At 48.2% G+C, this 27,688-nt stretch overlaps 1 protein-coding gene across 3 annotated transcripts in view; it reads left to right on the top strand.

The window, feature by feature from the left end:
• The window catches only part of spef2 (sperm flagellar 2), an 849,051-nt gene that overhangs the window by 721,982 nt on the left and 99,381 nt on the right, over nucleotides 1–27,688 (top strand). For all 3 annotated transcript variants that reach the window (XM_068029096.1, XM_068029094.1, XM_068029095.1), the window contains 2 exons: nucleotides 7,412–7,550; nucleotides 17,759–17,878. In XM_068029096.1, coding sequence (XP_067885197.1) covers nucleotides 7,412–7,550; nucleotides 17,759–17,878 — 259 coding nt within the window. The remainder of the gene's footprint in view (nucleotides 1–7,411; nucleotides 7,551–17,758; nucleotides 17,879–27,688) is intronic.

The raw sequence follows: 27,688 nt of genomic DNA, 5'->3' as shown, positions 1-27,688 counted from the left end.
AGCTGTTACAAAAATTTCTAAATTCACTTGTAGCAGCCCTTCAAAACACTCCCACAGGGGATGCTGAGACCAAGTGGGCCCACATCAGAGACGCCATCTATAGAACATAGAACATAGAACATACAGCACAGAACAGGCCCTTCGGCCCACAATGTTGTGCCGATCCTTTGTCCTCTGTCAAGGACAATTTAATCTATACCCCATCATTCTCCTTTATCCATATACCTATCCAAAAGCCTTTTGAAAGTCCCTAAAGTTTCTGACTCAACAACTTCCCCGGGCAAGGCATTCCATGCCTCGACCACTCTCTGGGTAAAGAACCTTCCCCTGACATCCCCCTTATATCTCCCACCCTTCACCTTAAATTTATGACCCCTTGTAACGCTTTGCTCCACCCGGGGAAAAAATTTCTGACTGTCTACCCTATCTATTCCCCTGATCATCTTATAAACCTCTATCATGTCACCCCTCATCCTTCTCCTTTCTAATGAGAAGAGGCCTAGAATGTTCAGCCTTTCCTCGTAAGACTTATTCTCCATTCCAGGCAACATCCTGGTAAATCTCCTCTGCACCCTCTCCAAGGCTTCCACATCCTTCCTAAAATGAGGCGACCAGAACTGCACACAGTACTCCAAATGAGGCCTTACCAAGGTCCTGTACAGCTGCATCATCACCTCACGGCTCTTAAATTCAATCCCTCTGCTAATGAACGCTAACACCCCATATGCCTTCTTCACAGCCCTATCCACTTGAGTTGCAACTTTCAATGATCTATGCACATAGACCCCAAGGTCTCTCTGCTCCTCCACATGCCCAAGAACCCTACCGTTAACCCAGTATTTTGCATTCATGTTTGTCCTTCCAAAATGGACGACCTCACACTTTTCAGGGTTAAACTCCATCTGCCACTTTTCAGCCCTATGAGTCAGCTTTGACCACCTACGGCAAACGTGCGAAGAGGAATGCAGACTGGTTTCAATCTCATAATGAAGAGCTGGAACCTGTCATAGCCGCTAAGCGCATTGCACTTTTGAACTACAAGAAAGCCCCCAGCGAGTTAACGTCCCTAGCACTTAAAGCAGCCAGAAGCACTGCACAAAGAACAGCCAGGCGCAGCGCAAATGAATATTGGCAACATCTATGCAGTCATATTCAGCTGGCCTCTGACACCGGAAACATCAGAGGAATGTATGATGGCAATAAGAGAGCTTTTGGGGCAACCATCAAGAAGATCGCCCCCTTCAAATCTAAATCAGGGGACATAATCACTGACCAACGCAAGCAAATGGACCGCTGGGTTGAGCACTACCTAGAACTGTACTCCAGGGAGAATGTTGTCACTGAGACTGCCCTCAATGCAGCCCAGTCTCTACCAGTCATGGATGAGCTGGATGTACAGCCAACAAAATCAGAACTCAGTGATGCCATTGATTCTCTAGCCAGCGGAAAAGCCCCTGGGAAGGACAGCATTACCCCTGAAATAATCAAGAGTGCCAAGCCTGCTATACTCTCAGCACTACATGAACTGCTTTGCCTGTGCTGGGACGAAGGAGCAGTACCTCAGGACATGTGCGATGCCAATATCATCACCCTCTATAAAAACAAAGGTGACCGCGGTGACTGCAACCACTACCGTGGAATGTCCCTGCTCAGCATAGTGGGGAAAGTCTTTGCTCGAGTCGCTTTAAACAGGCTCCAGAAGCTGGCCAAGCGCGTCTACCGTGAGGCACAGTGTGGCTTTCGTGCAGAGAGATCAACCGTTGACATGCTGTTCTCCCTTCGTCAGATACAGGAGAAATGCCGCGAACAACAGATGCCCCTCTACATTGCTTTCATTGATCTCACCAAAGCCTTTGACCTCGTCAGCAGACGTGGTCTCTTCAGACTACTAGAAAAGATTGGATGTCCACCAAAGCTACTAAGTATCATCACCTCATTCCATGACAATATGAAAGGTACAATTCAACATAGTGGCACCTCATCAGACCCCTTTCCTATCCTGAGTGGCGTGAAACAGGGCTGTGTTCTCGCACCCACACTTTTTGGGATTTTTTTCTTCCTGCTGCTCTCACATGCGTTCAAGTCTTCGGAAGAAGGAATTTTCCTCCACACAAGATCAGGGGGCAGGTTGTTCAACCTTGCCCATCTAAGAGCGAAGACCAAAGTACGGAAAGTCCTCATCAGGGAACTCCTCTTTTCTGACGATGCTGCTTTAACATCTCACACTGAAGAGTGTCTGCAGAGTCTCATCGACAGGTTTGCGGCTGCCTGCCACGAATTTGGCCTAACCATCAGCCTAAAGAAAACGAACATCATGGGACAGGACGTCAGAAATGCTCCATCCATCAATATTGGCGACCACACTCTGGAAGTGGTTCAAGAGTTCACCTACCTAGGCTCAACTATCACCAGTAACCTGTCTCTAGATGCAGAAATCAACAAGCGCATGGGAAAGGCTTCCACTGCTATGTCCAGACTGGCCAGGAGAGTGTGGGAAAATGGCGCACTGACACGGAACACAAAAGTCCGAGTGTATCAAGCCTGTGTCCTCAGTACCTTGCTCTATGGCAGCGAGGCCTGTACAACGTATGCCAGCCAAGAGCGACGTCTCAATTCATTCCATCTTCGCTGCCTCCAGAGAATACTTGGCATCAGGTGGCAGGACCGTATCTCCAACACAGAAGTCCTCGAGGCGGCCAACACCCCCAGCTTATACACACTACTGAGTCAGCGGCGCTTGAGATGGCTTGGCCATGTGAGCCGCATGGAAGATGGCAGGATCCCCAAAGACACATTGTACACCGAGCTCGCCACAGGTATCAGACCCACCGGCCATCCATGTCTCCGCTTTAAAGGCGTCTGCAAACACGACATGAAGTCGTGTGACATTGATCACAAGTCGTGGGAGTCACTTGCCAGCGTTCGCCAGAGCTGGCGGGCAGCCATAAAGGCGGGGCTAAAGTGTGGCGAGTCGAAGAGATTTAGCAGTTGGCAGGGAAAAAGACAGAAGTGCAAGGGGAGAGCCAACTGTGTAACAGCCCCGACAAACAAATTTCTCTGCAGCACCTGTGGAAGAGCCTGTCACTCTAGAATTGGCCTTTATAGCCACTTCAGGCGCTGCTACACAAACCACTGACCACCTCCAGGCGCTCACCCATTGTCTCTTGAGATAAGGACGCCAAAGAGAGAGAATATCAACTGGGATTGTCTTAGTGTAAAAGGCTTAAAGAGGGAGGAATTCTTAAAATGCATACAGGAGATCTTTTTGAGCCAGTACGTAGAGAATCCTACAAGAGAAGGGGCAGTACTGGACCTGATCCTAGGGAATGAAGCTGGACAAGTGGTAGAAGTGTCAGTGGGGGAGCATTTCGGGGATAGTGACCATAACTCTAAGATTTAAGGTAGTTATGGAAAAGGACAAAGATGGACCAAAAATAAAAAGTACTGAATTGGGGGAAGGCCGATTTCAATATGATAAAAAAAGGATCTGGCCAAAGTGGACTGGGAGCAGCTACTTGTAGGAAAGTCTACATCAGGTCAGTGGGAGGCATTCAAAGAGGAAGTAGTGAGAATTCAGAGCCAACATGTACCCTTTAAGGTGAAGGGTAGGACCAACAAGTCCAGGGAACCCTGGATGTCAAGGGATATAGAGTATTCCATCATGAAAAAAAGGAGGCTTATGGCAGATTTGGCACACTGAAAACAGCAGAGGCATTAGAGGAGTATAGAAAGTGTAGAAGGGTACAAAAAAAAAGTAATTAGGAGAGCGAAGAACGGACATGAAAAAACGTTGGCAGTCAATATAAAGGAAAATCCTAAGGTGTTTTATAAGTATCTTACGGGCAAGAGGATAACCAGGGAAAGAGTAGGGCACATTAGGGATCAAAGTGACAATCTGTGTGTGGAGCCGGAGCACATAGGTGGGTTTTAAATGATTACTGTCATCTGTTTTCACTGTGGAGAACGACAATGTAGGTGTAGAGATCAGGGAGGGGGATTGCGATATACTTGAACATATTAACATTGAAAGGGAGGAAGTATTAGCTGTTTTAGCAGGCTTAAAAGTGGATAAATCCCCAGGCCCAGATGAGATGTATCCCAGGCTGTTGTATGAGGCAAGGGAGGTGATAGCAGGGGCACTGATACAAATTTTCAAATCCTCTATGACCGCGGGAGAGGTGCCAGAGGACTGAAGGACAACGAATGTGGTACCATTATTTAAGAAGGGTGGCAGGGATAAACCAGGTAATTACAGGCCGGTGAGTCTAACATCAGTTGTTGGGAAAATATTGGAAAAAATTCTGAAGGAAAGGATTAATCTCCACTTGGAGGCAGGGAATAATCAGGGATAGTCAGCACGGCTTTGTTAGGGGGAGATTGTGTCTAACTAACTTTATTGAATTTTTCAAGAAGGTGACTAGATGTGTAGCTGAGGATAAAGCAGTTGATGTAGTCTACATGGACTTCAGTAAGGCTTTTGATAAGGTCCCGCCTGGGAGATTGGTTAAGGTGGTAAGAGCCCATGGGATCCAGGGCAATTTGACATATTGGATCCAAAATTGGCTTAGTGGCAGGAAACAAAGGGTAATGGTTGAGGGTTGTTTTTGCGAGTGTAAGTCTGTGACCAGTGGTGTACCACAGGGATCGGTGCTGGGACTCTTGTTGTTTGTAGTGTACATTAATCATTTAGACATGAATATATGAGGTATGATCAGTAAGTTCGCAGATGACACGAAAATTGGCCGTTTCGTAAATAGTGAGGAGGAAAGCCTTAGATTACAGGATGATATAGATGGGCTGGTAAGATTGGCAGAGCTGTGGCAAATGGAATTTAATCCCGAGAAGTGTGAGGTGATGCATTTTGAGAGGACTGACAAGGCAAGGGAATATACAATGGCTGGTAGGACCCTAGGAAGTACAGAGGGTCAGAGGGATCTTGGTGTACTTGTCCATAGATCACTGAAGGCAGCAGCACAGGTAGATAAGGTGGGTGGGAAGGCATATGGGATACTTGCCTTTATTAGCCGAGGCATGGAATATAAGAGCAGCAAGGTTATGATAGAGCTGTATAAAACACTAGTTAGGCCACAGCTGGAGTACTGTGTACAGTTCTGGTCACCACACTATAGGAAAGATGTGATTGCACTGGAGAGGGTGCAGAGGAGATTCACCAGGATGTTGCATTTCAGCTATGAAGAGAGACTGAAAAGACGAGGGTTGGTTTCCTGAGAACAGAGAAGGATGAGGTGGGACACGATTGAGGTATACAAAATTATGAGGGGCATTGATAAATTAGATAGGAAGAAACTTGTTCCCTTAGCAGAGATGTCAATAACCAGGGGGCATAGATTTAAGGTAAGGGGCAGGAGGTTTAGAGGAAATTTGAGGAAACATTTTTTCACCCAGAGGGTGGTTAGAATCTGGAACACACAGCCTAAAGAGGTGGTAGAGGCAGGAACTCTCAACATTTAAGAAGTGTTTAGATGAGCACTTGAAATGCCATAGCATACAAGGCTATGGGCCAAGTGCTGGAAAATGGGATTAGAATAGTTAGGTGCTAATGGCCGGCACAGACAGGATGGACTGAGGGGCCTGTTTCTGTGCTGTTTGACTCAATGACTCTTCATCAAGCACACCCTGCATCTTTCAGCAGGGTTTTTAATTTTTGACAAGTAGGGTGAGCAAATTGTCTGTGTAACGTTAAGACATTTTGCTTTTTTCCTTCTGATTCTTGTCACCTGATGCCATTCATACTTGTCTAACACTCAGATGAGAAACATCAGGATTTTTTAAAGGGGATATAATAATGGGTAAATTGCCGATGCACTGACTTTCCAAAAATAATTGCTGTATCATTCTCTATGGCTAAGTTTCATTTGTGCTATTTTCATAGAAGGTTTACTCAGTAGCATAGGTATCTCACTAGAGACTATATCAGTACTTATAAAATGGCCTACTCCAGCTATCTTGCATGGAATTAAAACTCTCTTTAGTTATTTCAATGTGTTGTCATCACCAAATCTAAAGCAAGTAGTTCCTTTGTATCCCTTCACCTTGTGTTGTTCCTTGCTACTTAGTTTTAACCAATATTTTGAAATGCAAGCAGTATCTAGCACTGCACAGTTAAATGAGTCTGCGACTAACCATTCGGCATGGAACTAAAACTCCTTGGGACCAGTATAATTTGTTTGGATTCAGCATTACCTTCATCTTGTTCCTCAGAAATGCATCATGTGTCATTTCGAGGACCTTGCTTTGAGTAGTTCTTTGCATAATGATACTTCAAGTCACACCTGAAGCACCTATTAACTATTCCTTGGACATTCATGGGATTCATTCACCTATTATTCCTGTTCCAATTCTGTCTTCTGCTGTAAATACCAGATCTGCTTTCATCCTTATTCTGCCTGTCTTTAGCCCTATTGATGCCTGTGTGCAGTTTCTGGACCATTTTGAAATCTGGAAATCATTGAATCCTCTATTCTTTGTGTCACTGTGGAATGTCCCATTTGTTCCACGAAGGCTGAAGGAAATGACTGTTTGCCCAAGAATTGTTCAAGGCAGCAGACATTGATCAATAGGATCACCCTGTCGAGAACCGAATACCGGTTAGAATCAGTAGTATATATATATATATATATATATATTATATGAGACACCTTAAACACTAGTCCTGATCCAGTGACCGCTAAATTTGATTTTTGCCAGAATTTGATACTGTTAAAGTCCATGATATATTCCTCCATGGAATGATCATCTGTTTTCTGAAATCTATCAAAGTCTGACCAGGCCTCATAATAATTTAACATATCATCTTTCTTGTCAATTTCATTCAAGAACTCTAACAGAAGGTACAAACCTTCATCACTATCCAACTGATGGGCATGCAGCTCAAAAAATACTTTACTTCTAATGTTACGTCTGGTAGGAAGCTACAGTGCCAAAGTCAAACCTTGTTTTCTCTTTGGTTGGAACATAACCCATATCTGCTCCTGGTCATATCGTTCAGACTCCAAGGACATTGGAGGGTAATCAAACCCCGACAATTTACACTTGCTGCCTGCTATTGTTCACAATGGCTGCTCAGATTGTAGATTTCCAGATAATTTGTTTTCTTAGCTACCAACCTTCAGCTTTAGGCAACCATCCTCCGCTACCATATTATATTCCAGAAAGCCAGTTAGTGAAGAATAGAACTGAAACCAACCTTTATACACTTCTATAAGCATTTATTTACAGAGATACACAATACAAGCATCCACTTCCTAACCCAACCATTACAGTTACAATCTGTGTCTATTTATAGGGATTCAAGTGAATCCCCAGTTCATGCCCACCATCTGTGGACAATTAAACACAATTAATATACAATTAGCATTTCTCTTTCCCATCCTCTCTCTCTCGGTTTCAGATCCACAGAGAAGTGAAAATCAAGGAGGACGAGGAGAAGAAGGAACAGAAACTGAAAGAAGAAAAGGAAAAAGAACTACAGAAATCAGCTGGGAAAGACGGGAAGAAAAAGGGAGGAAGGTCAGCAGATAAGAAGAAAGGTACATGTCCTTGTCACTGGAATTGGACTAGTTTGGGAATATGGTGAAGGGCCAGATTTGGGATGGGTCGAGGACTGGATTTTGGATGGGGTGAAGAGCTGGACTGGGCTGGATGGGGTGAAGAGCTGGACTGGGCTGGATTGGGTGAAGAGCTGGACTGGGCTGGATTGGGTGAAGAGCTGGACTGGGCTGGATTGGGTGAAGAGCTGGACTGGGCTGGATTGGGTGAAGAGCTGGACTGGGCTGGATTGGCTGAAGAGCTGGACTGGGCTGGATTGGCTGAAGAGCTGGACTGGGCTGGATTGGGTGATGAGGTGATGGGCTGGATTGGGTGATGAGGTGATGGGCTGGATTGGGTGATGAGGTGATGGGCTGGATTGGGTGATGAGGTGATGGGCTGGATTGGGTGATGAGGTGATGGGCTGGATTGGGTGATGAGGTGATGGGCTGGATTGGAGATGGGGTGATGGGCTGGATTGGAGATGGGGTGATGGGCTGGATTGGGGATGGGTGAAGAGCTAGATTTCTGATGGTCCATACCACCACCCTCACACCTCCACCATCACCAACCCCAGGCGATTCCCACCTCCACCTGGGAATTACCATGCTGACAGAGATCTCCATCCACCTCCTTCTCACTGGTACAGGGCAGGGCACTCTGTCAGTCAAGCTCCGAAACACAAAATGGTGTCTGACTGCTGTCACTTCACACCCACCCTCATTTCAGTCTTTCCAAGACATGGCATGACGAACAAATCATTGCATTGGGACTGATTGTGAATCTGTTACTGGGTTATTTCACATAAAATATATGAATGTAGTTTTCACACCAAGATTTAGCAGTGTTGAATCACTCCACATACCATAAAATATCAAACTGCTACAGAAAAATCAAATAAGAATAAAGTCAGGCAGACTACCTGAAATCAACCTAGACACCGGATGCGACACAGGAACATCCTGCCCCATCAACCCTGCAAAGTCCTTCTTACTAACTTCTGGGGACTTGTGCCAAAATTGGGAGGGCTGTCCCACAGACTAGTGAAGCTACAGCCTGACAGTCATATTCACTGAATTATACCTTACAATGTCCGAGATTCCCCCATTACCATCCCTGTCCCACCGGCAGGACAGACCCACGAGAGGTGGTGACACAATGGTATACAGTCGGATTGGAGTCCTCAACATTGACTCTGGACCCCATGAAGTCTCATGACATCAGGTCAAACATGGGCAAGGAAACTTCCTGCTGATTTCCATCTACCATCCTCCTTTAGCTGATGAAACAGTACTCCATGTTGAACAGCACTTGGAGGAAGCACTGAGGGCAGCAAAGGCACAGAATGTAGTCTGGGTGGGGGACTTCAATGTGCATCACCAAGAGTGGCTCGGTAGCACCAATATTAGCAGAGTCCTAAAGGACGTAGCTGCTAGACTGGGTCTGCGGGCGGCAGGTGGTGCTAAATCCCCAGGGCCTGACCAGGTGTATCCTCGGATGCTATGGGAAGCAAGAGAGGAAATTTCTGGGGCCCTGGCAGAGATTTTTGTATCATCGTTAGCCATGGGTGAGGTACCGGAAGACCGGAGGATAGCTAATGTTGTGTCTTTATTTAAGAAAGGCAGCAGGGAAAAGCCAGGGAACTACAGGCCGGTGAGCCTTACATCAGTGGTGGGAAAGTTATTGGAAGGGATTCTGAGAGACAGGACTTATATCCATTTGGAAAGGCAAGGTCTGATTAGGGATAGTCAGCATGGCTTCGTGTGTGGGAAATCACGTCTCAAGAATTTGACTGAGTTTTTTGAGGAGGTGACCAAGAGGATTGATAAGGGCAGGGTGGTGGACGTTGTCTACATGGACTTTAGCAAGGCCTTTGACAAAGTCCCGCATGGTAGGCTGGTCCGGAAGGTTCGAACACATGGGATCCAGGGTGAACTAGCCAATTGGATACAAAATTGGCTTGGTGATAGGAGGCAGAGGGTGGTAGTGGAGGGTTGTTTTTCAGATTGGAGGCCGGTGACCAGTGGTGTGCTGCAGGGATCGGTGCTGGGCCCTCTGTTGTTTGTCATATATATTAATGACTTGGATGTGAATGTAGGGGCTTAGTAAGTTTGCAGATGGACACCAGAATTGGTGGAATAGTGGAGAGTGAAGAAGGGTGTCTAAGATTACAACAGGATATAGATCAACTGGGAAAGTGGACAAGGGATTGGCAAATGGAATTTAACACAGACAAGTGCGAAGTGATGTATTTTGGGAAGTTAAACCAGGGCAGGACATATACAGTTTACAAAGTTATGAGCGGCATGGACAGAGTGGATAGTCAGAAGCTTTTTCCCAGGGTGGAAGAGTCAGTTACTAGGGGACATAGGTTTAAGGTGAGAGGGGCAAAGTTTAGAGGGGATGTGCAAAGCAAGTTTTTTTACACAGAGGGTATTGAGTGCCTGGAACTTGCTGCCAGGGGAGGTGGTGGAAGCAGGTACGATAGCGACGTTTAAGAGAGATCTTGACAAATATATGAATAGGAAGGGAATAGAGGGATATGGGCCCCGGAAGTGCAGAAGGTGTTCGTTTCGGCAGGCATCAAGATCGGCGCAGGCTTGGAGGGCCGAATGGCCTGTTCCTGTGCTGTACTGTTCTTTGTTTGAATGGCAGAGCCCTGGGGAGTGTTGTTGAGCAGAGAGACCATGGGGTGCAAGTACATAGTTCCCTGAAAGTGACAACACAGGTAGACAAGGTGGTGAAGAAGGCGTATGGCATGCTTGCCTTCATCGGCTGAGGCATTGAGTACAAGAGTTGGGACGTCGTGTTACTGTTGTACATAACGTTGGTTAGGCTGCACTTGGGAGTACTGTGTGCAGTTCTGGTCGCCGCACTACAGGAAAGATGTGATTAAGCTAGAGAGGGTGCAGAAAAGATTCACAAGGATGTTGCCTGGTTTGGAGGGCTTGAGATATAGAGATTGGATAGGCTGGGTCTGTTTTCCTTGGAGCGAAGGAGGCTGAGAGGGGACATGATAGAGGTATATAAAATTATGAGAGACATAGACAAGGTAGATAGCCAGAGTCTGTTTCCCATGGTAGGGGTGACTAAAACTAGAGGGCATAGATTTAAAGTGAGAGGGAGGAGGTTTAAAGGGGATCAAAGGGGTATGTTTTTCAGACATAGAATAGTGGGTATCTGGAATGAGCTGCCTGAGGTGGTGGTGGAGGCAGGAATAGTAGCGACATTTAAGAGGCATCTGGACAGGTACTTGAATGAGCAAGGTATAGAGGGATATGGAATTAATGCAGGCAGGTGGGATTAGTATAGATGGGCATTATGGTCGGCATGGACACGGTGGGCCGAAGGGCCTGTTTCTACGCTGTACCACTCTAAGACTCTATGACCTGGTCCTCACCAATCTACCTGTCGCAGATGCATCTGGCCATAACAATATTGGGAGGAGTGAACATCGCACAGTCCTTGTGGAGACAACGTCCTGTCTTCACATTGAGGTTACAGTCCATCGTGTTGTGTGACACTACCACTGTACTAAATGGGATAGATTCAGAACAGATCTGGTAGCTCAAAACTGGGCATCCATGAGGCGCTGTAGGCCGTCAGCAGGAGCAGAAGTGTACTCAACCACAATCTGTAACCACATGGCCTGGCATCAACCCATCCCCAATCCAGCCCACCAACCCATTCACAATCCAGCCCATCACCCCGTCCCCAATCCAACCCATCACCCCATCCCCAATCCAACCCATCACCCCATCCCCAATCCAACCCATCACCCCATCCCCAATCCAGCCCATCACCCCATCCCCAATCCAGCCCATCACCCCATCCCCAATCCAGCCCATCACCCCATCCCCAATCCAGCCCATCACCCCATCCCCAATCCAGCCCATCACCCCATCCCCAATCCAGCCCAACACCCCATCCCCAAACCAGCCCAACACCCCATCCCCTATCCAGCCCACCAAACAATCCCCAATCCAGCCCACCAAACAATCCCAATCCAGCCCATCACCCCGTCCCCAATCCAGCCCATCACCCCGTCCCCAATCCAGCCCATCACCCCGTCCCCAATCCAACCCATCACCCCGTCCCCAATCCAAACCATCACCCCGTCCCCAATCCAACCCATCACCCCGTCCCCAATCCAACCCATCACCCCGTCCCCAATCCAACCCATCACCCCGTCCCCAATCCAACCCATCACCCCGTCCCCAATCCAACCCATCACCCCGTCCCCAATCCAACCCATCACCCCGTCCCCAATCCAACCCAACACCCCGTCCCCAATCCAACCCAACACCCCGTCCCCAAACCAGCCCATCACCCCCATTCAGCCCATCACCCCATCCCCAATCCAGCCCTCACCACCATCACCAATCCAGCCCTCACCACCATCACCAATCCAGCCCTCACCACCATCACCAATCCAGCCCTCACCCCCATCACCAATCCAGCCCTCACCCCCATCACCAATCCAGCCCTCACGCTCATCCCCAATCCAGCCCATATCCCATCCCCAATCCCCAATCCAGCCCTCACCCCCATCACCAATCCAGCCCTCACCCCCATCACCAATCCAGCCCTCACCCCCATCACCAATCCAGCCCTCACGCTCATCCCCAATCCAGCCCATATCCCATCCCCAATCCCCAATCCAGCCCTCACCCCAATCCCCAATCCAGCCCTCACCCCTTCACCAATTCAGCCCATCACCCCATCCCCTATCCAGCCCATCACCCCATCCCCTATCCAGCCCATTACCCCATCCCCTATCCAGCCCATTACCCCATCCCCAATCCAACCCTACCCCATTCCCTATCCAGCCCATCACCCTATCCCCAATCCAGCCCTCACCCCCATCACCAATCCAGCCCTCACCCCCATCCCCAATCCAGCCCATCCCCAATCCAGCCCATCATCCCCATTCCCAATTCAGCCTTCACCCCCATCCCCAATCCAGCCCATCCCCAATCCAGCCCATCACCCCCATCCCCAATCCAGCCTTCACCCCCCATCATCAATCCAGCCCATCCCCAATCCAGCCCATCACCCCCATCCCCAATCCAGCCTTCACCCCCCATCCCCAATCCAGCCCATCCCCAATCCAGCCCATCAACCCATCCCCAATTCAGCCTTCACCCCCATCCCCAATCCAGCCCATCCCCAATCCAGCCCATCACCCCCATCCCCAATCCAGCCTTCACCCCCCATCATCAATCCAGCCTTCACCCCCCATCCTCAATCCAGCCCTCACCCCCCATCCTCAATCCAGCCCTCACCCCCATCCTCAATCCAGCCCTCACCGCCCCATCCTCAATCCTGCCCTCACCCCCCCCCATCCTCAATCCAGCCCTCACCCCCCCATCCTCAATCCAGCCCTCACCCCCCCATCCTCAATCCAGCCCTCACCCCCCATCCTCAATCCAGCCCTCACCCCCCCATCCTCAATCCAGCCCTCACCCCCCATCCTCAATCCAGCCCTCACCCCCCATCCTCAATCCAGCCCTCACCCCCATCCTCAATTCAGCCTTCACCCCCATCCCCAATCCAGCCCATCACCCCCATCCTCAATTCAGCCTTCACCCCCATCCTCAATCCAGCCCATCACCCCCATCCCCAATCCAGCCCATCACCCCCATCCTCAATTCAGCCTTCACCCCCATCCTCAATCCAGCCTTCACCCCCATCCTCAATCCAGCCCATCACCCCTATCCCCTACATGGGGTGAAGGTGGGTGGATGGTGTTGAAGGCATGGGGAGAAGGTGGGTAGATGGTGTTGGAGACATGGAGAGAAGGAAGGTAGATAGTGTTGGTGACATGGGGAGAAGATGGGTAGGTGCTGTTGGAGACATGGGACAAGGTGTGTAGGTGATGTTGGGGACATGGGGAGAAGTTGGCTAGGTGGTGTTGGGAACATTGGCGAAAGTTGGTAGCTGGTGTTTGAGACATGGGTAGATGGTGCTGGGAAAATGGTGGGTAGGTGATGTTGGAGATATGAGGAGAGAGTAGGTAGATGGTGTTGGGGACATGGGTGGAAGGTGGGTAGATGATGTTGGGGAAATGGGGAGGAAGTGGGAAGTTGGTGTTTGGGCCATGGGAGAGAGTGGGTACCTGGTGTAGGAGACATGGGAGAAGGTGAGTAGATGGTGTTGGAGACATGGGGAGACGGTGGGTAGGTGATGTTGGGGACATGGGAAGGAGGTGGGTAGATGGTGTTGGAGAGATCGGGAGAAGGTGGGTAAGATGGTGTTGCAGACATGGGGGGGGGGCGGGAAGGTGGGTAACTGTTGTTGGGAACATGGGGAGAAGATGGGTAAATGGTGTTGTGGACATGGGAGAAAGTGGGTAGCTGGTGTTGGAGACATGGGAGAAGGTGGGTAGATTGTGTTGGGGTCATGGTGAAATGGTGGGTAGGTGGTGTTGGAGGTATGGAGAGAAAGTGGGTAGTTGGTGTTGGAGATATGGGGTGGAGGTAGGTAGATGGTTTTGGGCACATTGGGGGTGGGGAAGGTGGGTAGATGGTGTTGGGGGCATGGGGAGGAGGTGGGTAGATGGTGTTGGAACATGGGGAGAAGGTGGGTACATGGTGTTGGGAACATGGGGAGAAGGTGGGTAAATGGTGTTGTGGACATGGGGAGGAGGAGGGTAGATGGTGTTGGAGACATGAAGAGAAGGAAGCTAAGTGGTGTTGGAGAGATGGGGAGAAGTTGGGTAGATTGTGTTGGAGACATGGGAGGAGGTGGGTAGGTATCGTTGGAGACATGGACGAAGGTGGGTAGATGGTGTTGCGGAGGTGGGTAGATGCTGTTGTGGACATGGCGAGAAGGGGGGTAAGGTGATGTTGGGGACGGGGAGAAGGTGGGTAGATGATTTTGGAGACATGGTGAGAAGGTGGGTAGCTGGTGTTGGGGACATGGGAGAAAATGGGTACTGGTGTTGGAGACATGGGAGAAGGTGGGTAGATGGTGTTGCGGACATGAGGATAAGGTGGGTAGTTGGTGTTGGGGACATGGGGGGGGAAGGTGGATGGATAGTGTTGGGGACAAGGGGAGGAGGTGGGTAGATGGTGGGGACATGGGGAGGAGGTGGGTGGAATGTGTTTGGGTCATGGGCAGAAGGTGGGTAGATGGTGTTGGAGACATGGGGAGAAGGTGGGTAGTTGGTGTCGGAGTCATGGCGTGAGGGTGGGTAAATGGTGTCGGGGATATGAGGAGAAGGTGGGTAGGTGGTGTTGAAGACTTGGGGAGAAGGTGGGTAGATGGTGTTGGAGACATGAAAAGAAGGAAGGTAGATGCTGTTGGAGACATGGGAGAAGGTGGGTAGATGGTGTTGCGGACATGAGGAGAAGGTGGGTAGTTGGTGTTCGGGCCATGGGAGAGAGTGGGTACCTGGTGTAGGAGACATGGGAGGTGAGTAGATGGTGTTGGAGACATGGGGAGATGGTGGGTAGGTGGTGCTGGGGACATGGGGAGACGGTGGGTAGGTGGTGTTGGGGAGATAGGGAGAAGGTGGGTAGATGGTGTTGCAGACATGGGGAGAAGGTGTGTAACTGGCGTTGGAGACATGGGAGAAAGTGGGTAGCTGGTGTTGGAGACATGGGAGAAGGTGGGTAGATTGTCATGGGGAAATGGTAGGTAGGTGGTGTTGGAGATATGGGGAGAAAGTAGGTAAATTGGCCATTGTAAATTGCCCCTAGTGTAGGTAGGTGGTAGGGGCATTGAGGGAAGGTGGGGATGTGGTAGGAATATAGGATTAATGTAGGATTAGTATAAATGGGTGGTTGATGGTCGGCACAGACTCGGTGGGCTGAAGAGCCTGTTTCAGTGCTGTATCTCTAAAATAAAAAATAAAAAAAGTGGGTAGATGGTGTTGGAGACATGGGGGCGGGGGAAGGTGCATAGGGGGTGTTGGGGACATGGGGAAGAGGTAGGTAGATGGTTTTGGGCACATGGGGGGGGTGGGGGGAAGGTGGGTAGATGGTGTTGGGGAAATGGGGAGGAGGTGGGTAGATGGTGTTGGGAACATGGGGAGAAGGTGGGTAGATGGTTTTGGAGACATGATGAGGAGGTGGGTTGGTAGTGTTTGGGACATGGGGAGAAGGTGGGTAGCTGGGGTTGTGGATATGGGGAGAAGGTGGGTAGATGTTGTTTGGACATGGGGAGAAGGTGGGTAGATGATTTTGGAGACATGGTGAGAAGGTGGGTTGGTGGTGTTTGGGACATGGGGAAAAGGTGGGTAGCTGGGGTTGTGGATATGGGGAGAAGGTGGGTCGATGGTGTTGGGACATGGGGAGAAGGTGGGTAGATGGGGTTGTGGATATGGGGAGAAGGTGGGTCGATGGTGTTGGGACATGGGGAGAAGGTGGGTAGATGGGGTTGTGGATATGGGGAGAAGGTGGCTAGCTGGTGTTGGAGATATGAGGAGAAAGTGGGTGGATGGTGTTGGAGATATGAGGAGAAAGTGGGTGGATGGTGTTGGGGACATGGGGGGGAAGGTGGATGGATGGTGTTGGGGACAAGGGGAGGAGGTGGGTAGATGGTTTTGGGCACATGGGGGAAGGTGGGTAGATGGTGGGGACACGGGGAGGAGGTGGGTGGAATGTGTTGGAGACATGGCGTGAGGGTGGGTAAATGGTGTCGGGGATATGAGGAGAAGGTGGGTAGATGGTGTTGAAGACTTGGGGAGAAGGTGGGTAGATGGTCTTGAAGACATGGGAGAAGGTGGGTAGATGGTGTTGGAGACATGGGGAGAAGGTGGGTAGTTGGTGTTGGAGACATGGCGTGAGGGTGGGTAAATGGTGTCGGGGATATGAGGAGAAGGTGGGTAGATGGTGTTGAAGACTTGGGAGAGGGTGGGTAGATGGTGTTGGAAACATGGGGAGGAGGTGGGTAGATGGTGTTGGGGACATGGGGAGGAGGTGGGTAGGTGGTGTTGGGGACATGGGGAGGTGGTGGGTAGGTGGTGTTGGGGACATTGGCAAAAGTTGGCAGCTGGTGTTTTGAGACATGGGAGGTGGTTGGCAGATGATGGAGGGAAAATGGGACGTCGGTGATGTCGGAGATATAAGGAGACAGTCGGTTGATGGTGTTGGAGACATGGGGGGGGGGAAGGTTGGTCGATGGTGTTGGAGTTATCAGGAGAAGGTGGGTAGATGGTGTTGGAGACATGGGGAGAAGGTGGGTTGATGATCTTGGGGACATGGGGAGAAGGTGGGTAGATGGTGTGGGGGTCCTGGGGAGAAGGTAGGTAGATGGCGTTGCCGGCATCATGAGAAGGTGGGTAGATGGTGTTGGTACATTGGGAGAGATGGCTAGGGTGGTGTTGGGGACATGGGAGAGAGTGGGTACCTGGTGTTGGAGACATAGGAGAAGGTGGGTAGATGGTTTTGGGGATATGGGTAAATGGTGAGTAGATGGTGTTGGAGATATGAGGGGTAAGTGTGTAGATGGTTTTGGAGACTTGGTGAGAAGGTGGCTTGGTGGTGTTTGGGACATGGGGAGAAGGTGGGTAGCTGGGGTTGTGGATATGGGGAGAAGGTGGTTAGGTGAGTTTGGGGAGACAGGGAGAAGGTGGGTGGATGGTATTGCAGACATGGGGAGAAGGTGGGTGGATGGTGCTACAGACATGGGGAGATGATGAGGAGATGATGTTGGAGACACGGGGGAGGAAGGTGGGTGGATGCTGTTGGAGAAGGCGAGGGGGTGAAGGTTGGTCGATGGTGTTGGAGACACGGGGGGGGGAAGGTTGGTCGATGGTGTTGGAGACATGGGGGGAAGGTTTTTCAATGGTGTTATGGACATGGGGAGAAGGTGGGTTGATGGTGTTGGAGACATGGGGAGAAGGTGGGTAGATGGTGTTGGCAACATGGGCGGAAGGTGGGTGGATGGTGTTGCGTACATGTGGAGAAGGTGGGTAGATGGTGTCGGGGACACGGGGGGAGATGGATAGATGGTGTTGGAGACATGGGATTAACGTGGGTAGATGGTGTTGGGCCTTGGGGAGAAGGGAGGTTGATGGTGTTGGGAACATGTGGAGAAGCTGCGTATTTGGTGCTGCAGGTATGGGGAGAAGGTGGGTAGGTGGTGTTGCTCTGTGTTTCAAGAATAGGTTTATTGGATTTATTGCATTTACCTCCAGAAATCTGCCAAACTTTCCTTAATCTGTTGTACAGTTCATCAATTTATTTTTTGTGGATCTTTTCAGGCCGCCGGTCGACAACCCCCTCTGTGCCACCCACTGTGATTGAGAATCCAGAACAACTCAAGAAGAGAGAACTGAGGGAACGAATTTACACAGAATACTTTGGAGCACTGGAGGATGAGGGTGAGTTAGAGTTAGAGGAACAGGTACACTGGACATGTCCAGGAACAGCAACAGAGGAGACGGCCTCACAGATCCCAGCCTGTCCTCACTCAGAGCGGACTGCCTCACATAACCCAGCCTGCCCTCACTCGGAGCGGACTGCCTCACATAGCCCAGCCTGCCTGTCCTCACTCGGAGCGGACTGCCTCACATAGCCCAGCCTGTCCTCACTCGGAGCGGACTGCCTCACATAACCCAGCTTGTCCTCACTCGGAGCGGACTGCCTCACATAGCCCAGCCTGCCTGTCCTCACTCGGAGCGGACTGCCTCACATAGCCCAGCCTGCCTGTCCTCACTCGGAGCGGACTGCCTCACATAGCCCAGCCTGTCCTCACTCGGAGCGGACTGCCTCACATAGCCCAGCCTGCCTGTCCTCACTCAGAGCGGACTGCCTCACATAACCCAGCCTGTCCTCACTCGGAGCGGACTGCCTCACATAGCCCCGCCTGCCTGTCCTCACTCGGAGCGGACTGCCTCACATAGCCCAGCCTGTCCTCACTCGGAGCGGACTGCCTCACATAGCCCCGCCTGCCTGTCCTCACTCGGAGCGGACTGCCTCACATAGCCCAGCCTGTCCTCACTCGGAGCGGACTGCCTCACATAGCCCAGCCTGTCCTCACTCGGAGCGGACTGCCTCACATAGCCCAGTCTGTCCTCACTCGGAGCGGACTGCCTCACATAACCCAGCCTGTCCTCACTCGGAGCGGACTGCCTCACATCGCCCAGTCTGTCCTCATTCGGAGCGGACTGCCTCACATAACCCAGCCTGTCCTCACTCGGAGCGGACTGCCTCACATAGCCCCGCCTGCCTGTCCTCACTCGGAGCGGACTGCCTCACATAGCCCAGCCAGTCCTCACTCAGAGCGGACTGCCTCACATAGCCCAGCCAGTCCTCACTCAGAGCGGACTGCCTCACATAGCCCAGCCAGTCCTCACTCAGAGCGGACTGCCTCACATAGCCCAGCCAGTCCTCACTCGGAGCGGACTGCCTCACATAGCCCAGCCTGTCCTCACTCGGAGCGGACTGCCTCACATAGCCCCGTCTGCCTGTCCTCACTCGGAGCGGACTGCCTCACATAGCCCAGCCAGTCCTCACTCAGAGCGGACTGATCCTTTCCTGAGTTTCAGTTACTGCCTGACTGTTACAGCTCATGTTTGATGTCATTTTACTGGAGAATTCCCTGGGAGAAAAGTGCAGTAAAGAGGAGGCAGAGACCCCTGTTGCCAGGTTTCCATCTCATGCACATCATCCCAGAATATCCAGGAGAAGAGCAGAATCCCTGGGCCAGTTGTTGATAAGATGGGAGGGGCTGTGCCTGCTTTCACTGATACATACTCCACTGGTGTAGTTCCCATTTTGGGGGCCTTTGGATCCACACAAAGCCCCATTCTGATTGGAGAGGCACAGATGGCAACCAAAGGGCCAGGTGCTGGAGGCCTTGGCCCTGCTGTCTTCAGACAGTAGCCACTGTTTGTACTGCATGACACATGTACACACCTACATAGAAATACGCACACACACAGATATATACATACACACAGGTACACACACACAGATACATACAGACACAGTTATTTGTACACACATATACAGGTAAACACAAATACAGGTACACACATACACACGCACGTATACACAGATGTATTCATGTACAAATATACACAGATACACATGCACATGTACACAGGCATACATACACAGAGAGGCATACACATACACAGATATACACAGATGTACATAGACATACTCAGACATAGATAGATACACATGTACACAGAGATACACACACAAGTACACAGATGCACACAGGTATATACACAGACATACGCACACATGTAAAAACTGATAAACACTCAAACACACATCTACACCAACATACACGCTCACGCACAGATGAACACAGGCAGATACACACTTGTAAACAGACATACTCATACACACACACGCACATGCAGACATAAACACACAGATACATATACACATGCACATGTATGCAGGCATACATGCACAGATATATATACAAACGCATACACAGATATCCACACATATGTACATCGACATATGCACGCAAACAGATACACACATGTACACAGAGCTACGCACACATGTACACAGACATACACATACACAAATACACACACATACGTTCAGGGATATACAAACACATGTACACAGATGTACACACACACACATTAGCAATAGGAGCAGGAGTAGACCATATGGCCCCTCTAGCCTGCTCCACCATTCAATATGATCATGACTGATCTTCTGCCTGAACTCCACTTTCCCGCCCACTCCCCGTATTCCTTGATTTCCTGAGAGAACAAAAATCTGTCTATCCCAGCCTTAAATATATTCAATGATGGAGCATCCACAACCCCCTGGGGTCGAGAATTCCTAAGATTCACAACCCTTTGGGTGAAGTAATTTCTCCTCAGCTCAGTCCTAAATTATCGGCCCCTTATCTTGAGACTGTGCCCCTGTGTTCTAGATTCCCTGACCAGCGGAAATAATCTCTTAGTGCCTACCCTATCCATCCCCTTCAGAGTCTTGTATGTTTCACTGAGATCACATCTCATTCTTCTAAACTCCAGAGAATATAGGCCCAATTTAATCGAGTGAATCTTCCCTGTATCCCCTCCAAGGCAAGTATATTATTTCTTAGATACACAAGAACACAAGAAATAGGAGCAGGAGTAGACCATATAACCCATCGAGCCTGCTCCACCATTCAATACCATCATGGCTCATCTTGGGCTTCAATTTAACTTTCTTGCCCGCTCCCCATATGCCTTGATTTCCTGCAAGACCAAATATTATATCTATCCCAGCCTTAAATGTATTCAATGATGGAGGATCCACAACCCTCTGGGATAGAGAATTCCAAAGATTCACAATCTTTTCAGTGAAGTAATTTCTCCTCATCTCAGTCCTGAATGATCGTCTCCTTATCCTGAGACTGTGTCCCCGTGTTTTAGTTTCCCTGACCAGTGGGAACAATCTCTCAGCTTTTACCCTATCAAGCCCTTTCAGAATCTTGTATGTCTCAATTAGATCGCCTCTCATTCTTCTAAACTCCAGAGAATATAGGCCCAAATTACTCAGCCTCTCATCATAGGACAACCCCCTCATCCCAGGGACTAATCGAGTAAATCTTCACTGCACTGCCTCCAATGCAAGTATATCCTTTCTTAAATGTGGAGACCAAAACTGCACACAGTATTCCAGGTGCGGTCTCAGCAAAGCCCTGTACAATTTTAGTAAGACTTCTTTATTCCTGTACTCCAATCTCCTTTCAATAAAGGCCAACATGCCATTTGCCTTCCTAATAGCCTGCTGCACCTGCATGTAAACTTTGTCCATTCCATGTACGAGTATCCCCAAGTTTCTCTGAATATCAACACTTAACAGTTTCACACCTTTTTAAAAATATTCTGCTTTTCTATTTTTGCGATCAGTGAACAACTTCACACTTCCCTACATTATACTGCATTGGCCATCTTGTTGCCCACTCACTTAACCTGTCTATATCTCTTTTGCAGCCTCTCTATGTCCCCCTCTCAGCTTACCTTTCCACCGAGTCTTGTGTCATCAGCAAACTTAGCTACATTACTCTCTGTCTCTTCATCCAAGTCATTAATACAGAGTGTAAATAGCTGAGCCCCCAGCACTGATCCTTGCGGCACCCCACTGCCTGCCAACTTGAAAATGCCCCATTTATGCTCACTCTGTTTCCTGTTTATGAATCAATCCTCTATCCATGCGAATATATTATCCCCATCTTCATGAGCCCTTATCTTGCCTATTAATCTTTTATTTGGCACCTTATCAAATGCCTTTTGGAACTCCAGGTATGTTTACACCTACTGGTTCCCCTTTATCTACCCTATTAGTTACATCCTCAAAAAATTCTCAAATTTGTCAAACAGGATCTCCCTTTAGTAAAACCATGTTGGCTTGTTCTAATCATACTATGCTTTTCCAAGTATAATGTTAAGACTTCTTTAATAATAGTTTCCAGCATCTTCCCAACGACTGATGTTCAGCTAACTGGCCTGTAGTTCCCTGTTTGCTCTCTACCTCCTTTCTTGAAAAGTGGTGTAACATTTGTCAACTTCCAATCTGACGGGACCATTCCTGAATCGAAGGAATTCTGGAAAATCATAGCCAGCACATCCACTATCTCTGCAGCTATCTCTTTTAGAACCCCAGGATGTAGGCAATCTGGTCCCAGGTTCTTGTCAGATTTTAGTCCCTCAAGTTTCTCTAATACTTTTTCTCATCGGATATTGATTTCCTTAATTTCCTCACTCTTTTTAGCCCCTAGGTCACTGCCTATTTCTGGTATGGAACTTGTGTCCTCAACTGTGAAGACGGACACAAAATAGGTGTTCAATGCCTCTGCCATTTCCTCATTCCCCATGATGATTTCTTCTGTCTCTGCCTCAAAGGGACCAACGTCTACTTTAGCTACTTTCTTCCTTTTTATGTCCAGTGGCGCAGTGGTTAGCACCGCAGCCTCACATCTCCAGCGACCCGGGTTCAATTCTGGATACTGCCTGTGTGGAGTTTGCAAGTTCTCCGTGTCTGCGTGGGTTTCCTCCGGGTGCTCCGGTTTCCTCCCACAGCCAAAAGACTTGCAGGTTGATAGGTAAATTGGCCATTATAAATTGCCCCTAGTATAGGTAGGTGATAGGGGAATATAGGGACAGGTGAGGATGTGGTAGGAATATGGGATTAGTGTAGGATTAGTATAAATGGGTGGTTAATGGTCGGCACAGACTCGGTGGGCCGAAGGGCCTGTTTTAGTGCTGTATCTCTAAATCTAAATCTTATAAAAACTCTTACAATCTGTTTTTATATTGCTAGCTAATTTACTCTTATTCTATTTTTTCCCTTATCAACTTTTTGGTGGCCCTTTGCTGGTTTCTAAAACACTCCCAACCCTCAGACTTGCTACTATTTTTGCAACATTGTAAGCCTCTTTTAGTCTAATACTCTCCTTAACTTCCTGAGTGAGCCACGGGTGGGTCTTTCTCGACGAGTTTTTTGTTTTTGAACGAAATGTACTTTTGTTGAACCCTTTGAATTGTTTCTTTAAATGTTTCCCACTCTTCATTTACCACCATGCCTGCCAGTCCATTTACCCAATTAACCTTAGCTAGTTCTCCCCTCAGACCTTCATAATTGGCTTTGTTTAAGTTTAAGGTTCTTGTTTGTGATTTAAATGTGTCACTTTCAAATTTAACGTGAAATTCAATGGTATTATGGTCACTATTTCCCAATGGATCTTTTACTGCGACATACTGCTAATTAACCCTGTTCCATTTTTGAGTAAGGTTTATTTTAACTAGTCAACTGTATTAATTAATAGTAAAATTTATCAGTACTAGTAAGGTTTTAATAATAGTTCTAAGGTGTTGTAGTATTGGTAAGGTTTTTGTTAAGCAGTAGCAAAGGGTCAATTAATAAATAAAGGAATGGCAGAGGTGCTTCAACCTCGAGAGTGCACCTCTGTGCTATGTGGGAGCTCCAGGATGCTTCCCATATAATGGAGAACCATTTGTGCAGGAAGTATTGTCAATTGCGGCAGCTTGAGCTCTGAGTTTTGGAACTTAAGTGGCAGCTGGCAATACTTCATTTGTGAGGATGAGAGCCACGTGGATAGCACGTTTATAGATGTGGCCACCCCACAGCTTAAGAGTATGCAGGGAGAGAAGGAATGGGTGACTGCCAGGCAGTCAAAAAGAATCAGGCAGGTAGTGCAGGAGACTCCTGAGTGCATCTCACTCTCCAACAGGTATTCATTTCGGAATACTGAGGAAAGTGATGCTTCACCTGGGGAGTGCAGCCAGAGCCAAGTCCATGGCACCACGGGTTGCTCAGCTGCACAGGGTAGTACAGGGAAGACTGGAAGAACCATAGTGATAGTTGATTTAATAGTCAGGGGAACATACAGGCGTTTCTGTGGCCACAGACGTGAATCTAGGATGGTGTGTTGCCTCTCTGGTGCCAGGGTCAAGGATGTCATTGATCGGCTGCAGAGCATCCTGAAGCGGGAGGGTGAACAGCCAGCAGTCGTGGTCCACATTGGAACCAACGATATAGGTAGAAAGAGGGATGTGGCCCTGCAATCAAAATTTAGGGAGCTAGGGAAGAAATTAGCAATCAGGACCTCAAAAGTACCCATCTCCGGATTACTCCCAGTGCCACGCACAAGTGAGTATAGAAATGGAAGGATAAGACAGACGAATACATGGCTGGAAAGATGGTGCAGGAGGGAGGGCTTTAGATTCCTGGGACATTGGTACTGGGTCTGGGCGAGATGAGACCTGTACAGGCTGGACGGGACTGAGTTCCTTGCGGGATCTTTTGCTAGTGCTATTGAGGAGGGTTTAAACTAGTTTGGAAGGGGGATGGGGACCTGAGGGTAGACTCAGCTGGGACAAAATCAGAAGTTAATGGATGAGTCTGGAAGACAGAGGAAACAAAGTTTAGAAAATAAAAGAGAGAGTTTGGTAGTGCTCAAGTGTATCTATTTCAATGCAAGGAGTACAGCAAATAAAGCAGATGAGCTGAGGGCACAGATAGACACATGGCAGGATGATATCATAGCTATTACAGAAACATGGCTTGAGGGGGGACAGGAATGGCAGCTCAATGTTCCTGGTTACAGGGTTTTCAGATGCAATAGGGAGGGGATAAGAAAGAAGGGGGAGTGCTAATTTTGGTCAAAGAAACGATTACATCTGTGAGGAGGGATGATATGTTGGAAAGGTCATCAAATGAGGCCATATGGGTTGAGTTAAGGAACAAAAAAGGGACAATCACACTGCTGGGAGTGTACCGTAGACCCCCAGTCAAAGGGAGATAGAAGAGCAGATATGTTGGCAAACCTGACAAGTGCCAGAACAATAGGGCAGTAATAGTAGGGGATTTGAACTACCCCAATACTGCAGAATCACAGAATCTTTACAGTGCTGATGGAGGCCATTCGGCCCATCGTGTCCACGCCGGCTCTCTGAAAGAGCAGCTCCCTCAGTTCCATTCCCCTGCCTTCTCCCCATAATCCTGCACATTCTTCCTTTTCATATAACTGTCTAATTCCCTTTTGAATGCTTCAATTGAACCTGCCGCCACCACACTCTCAGCACATTCCAGACCTTAACCACTCGCTGTGTGAAAAAGTTTTTCTTCATGTCACTTTTGCTTCTCTTCCCAAATACTTGAAATCTGTGCCCTCTCGTTCTCAATCTTTTCACGAGTGAGAACAGTTTCTCTCTATCGACTCTGTCCAGACCCCTCATGATTTTGAATACCTCTATCAAATCACCTCTCAGCTTTCTCTTCTCTAAGCAAAACAGTCCTAACTTCTCCAATCTACCTTCATAACTGAAATTCCTCATCTCTGGAACCATTCTAGTGAATCTTTTCTGTTCTCTCTCCAATGCTCTCACATCTTTCCTAAAGTGTGGTGCCCAGAACTGGACATAATACTCCAGCTGAGGCCAAACTAGTGTCTGATACAAGTTCAACATAACTTCCTTGCTCTTGTACTCTATGCCCCTATTAATAAAGCCCAGGATACTGTATGCTTTATTAACCACTCTCTCAACCTGTCCTGCCACCTTCAATGACTTATGCACTTATACACCCAGGTCCCTCTGCTCCTGCACCCTCTTTAGAATTGTACCCTTTATTTTATATTGTCGCTCCATGTTCCTCCTACCAAAATGAATCACTTCACATTTCTCTGCATTGAACTTCATCTGTCTGCCCATTCCACCAACTTGTCTATGTCCTTTTGAAGTTCTACACTATCCTCCTCACAGTTCACAATGCTTCCAAGTTTCATACCATCTGCAAACTTTGAAATTGTGCCCTGTACACCAAGGTCTAGGTTATGAATATATATCAGGAAAAGCAAGGGTCCTAACACTGATCCCTGGGGAACTCCACTACAAACCTTCCTCCAGCCCGAAAACATCCATTAACCACTACTCTTTGTTTCGTGTCACTCAGCCAATTCCGTATCCATGTTGCTACATTTCCTTTTTATTCCATGAGCTACAAGTTTGCTCACAAATCTGTTGTGTGGCACTGTATCAAATGCCTTTTGAAAGTCCATGTACACCACATCAACAGCCTTGCCCTCATCAACCCTCTCTGTTACCTCCTCAAAAAACTCCAGCAAGTTAACTCAACATGATTTTCCCTTATGAAATTCATGCTGGCTTGTCTTAATTAACTCACATTTTTCCGTGTCACTATTGATTTTGTCCCGAATTATTTTTTCCAGAAGTTTTCCCACCAGCAAACTGAGATAGTTTTAGTGTGAAAGGAACTGAAGAAGCAGAATTCCTGAGGTGCATTCAGGAGAACCTCTTTGCCCAATATGTAGCAAGTCCAACAACAGAGGGTGCAGTTGTCGACTTAGTTTTAGGAAATGACAATGGGCAGATGGAAGGAGTGGCAGTGGGGGAGCATCTTGGTGGTAGTGATCATAATTCAGTCAGTTTTAACACAATTATGGAAGAGGACAGAGATAGAACAAGAGTTAGAGTTCTCAATTGTGGTAAGGCCAATTTTACCAAACTGTGGAGTGATTTAGCGAAAGTGGTCTGCCAGCAGAGACGCGAAGGGCCAAGTGGCCTCTTTCTGTGCCTTAAACTTTCTATGATTTCTAAAGGTAATCATCTCTGGATTGTTACCTGAGCCACACACAAACTAGCACAGGGTCAAGCAGGTTAGAGAACGAAATGCGTGGTTCAAAGAGTGGTGTGGGAAGAAAGCGTTTCGATTCATAATGAATGGTGCAGCAGGCTCGAAGGGCCAAATGGCCTACTCCTGCTCCTATTTTCTATGTTTCTATTAAACATTAAGAGTAAGAGGATAACTAAGGAAAGAGTAGGGCCTATAAAACACCAAATAGGAAGATGTTGGTATGGTTTTTAATGAATACTGTGCGCCTTTCTTCACAAAAGAGGGGGACGATGCAGATAATGTAGTTAAGGAGGAGGAGTGTGAAGTATTGGATGTGATAAACATAGGAAGAGAGAAAGTATGAATAGGATTAGCATCCTTGAAAGTTGACAAATCACCAAGGCCGGATGAAATGTACCCCAGGGTGTTAAAAGAAGCCAGAGAGGAAATAGCAGAAGGTCTGACCATCATTTTCCAGTCCTCACTGGATACAGGTGTGGTGCCAGAGGATTGGAAAACTGCAAACGTTGTATATTTGTTTCAAAAGGGAGCGAAGGATAGATTGAATAATTACAGGTCAGTCAGTCTAACCTCAGTAGTGGGCAAATTATTGGAATATATTCTGAAAGACAGGATAAACTGTCACTTAGAAAGGCACAGGTTAATCAAGGATACTCAGCATGGATTTGTTAAAGGAAGATTTTGTCTAACCAAATTGAATGAATTTTATGAAGAAGTAACAAGGAAGGGAGATGAGGGTAGTGCAGTTGATGTGGTCTACGTGAATTTTAGCAAGGCTTTTGGCAAGGTCCCACATGGCAGACAGTTAAAAAAAAATAAAATCCCATGGGATCCAGGGAAATGCAGCAAGGTGGATACAAAATTGGCTCAGTGGCAGAAAACAAAGGGTAATTGTTGACAGGTGTTTTTGCGACTGGAGGGTTGTTTCCAGTGGCATTCCGCAGCGCTCAGTACTGGGTCCCCTGCTTTTTTTTTGTGGTGTATATTAACGATTTGGACGTAAATGAAGGGGTATGATCAAGAAGTTTGCGGATGACACAAAGATT

This window comes from Heterodontus francisci, chromosome 4, assembly GCF_036365525.1.
Source record: "Heterodontus francisci isolate sHetFra1 chromosome 4, sHetFra1.hap1, whole genome shotgun sequence".
Lineage (NCBI taxonomy): Eukaryota > Metazoa > Chordata > Chondrichthyes > Heterodontiformes > Heterodontidae > Heterodontus > Heterodontus francisci.
This window is presented reverse-complemented; position numbering and strand designations above follow the sequence as displayed.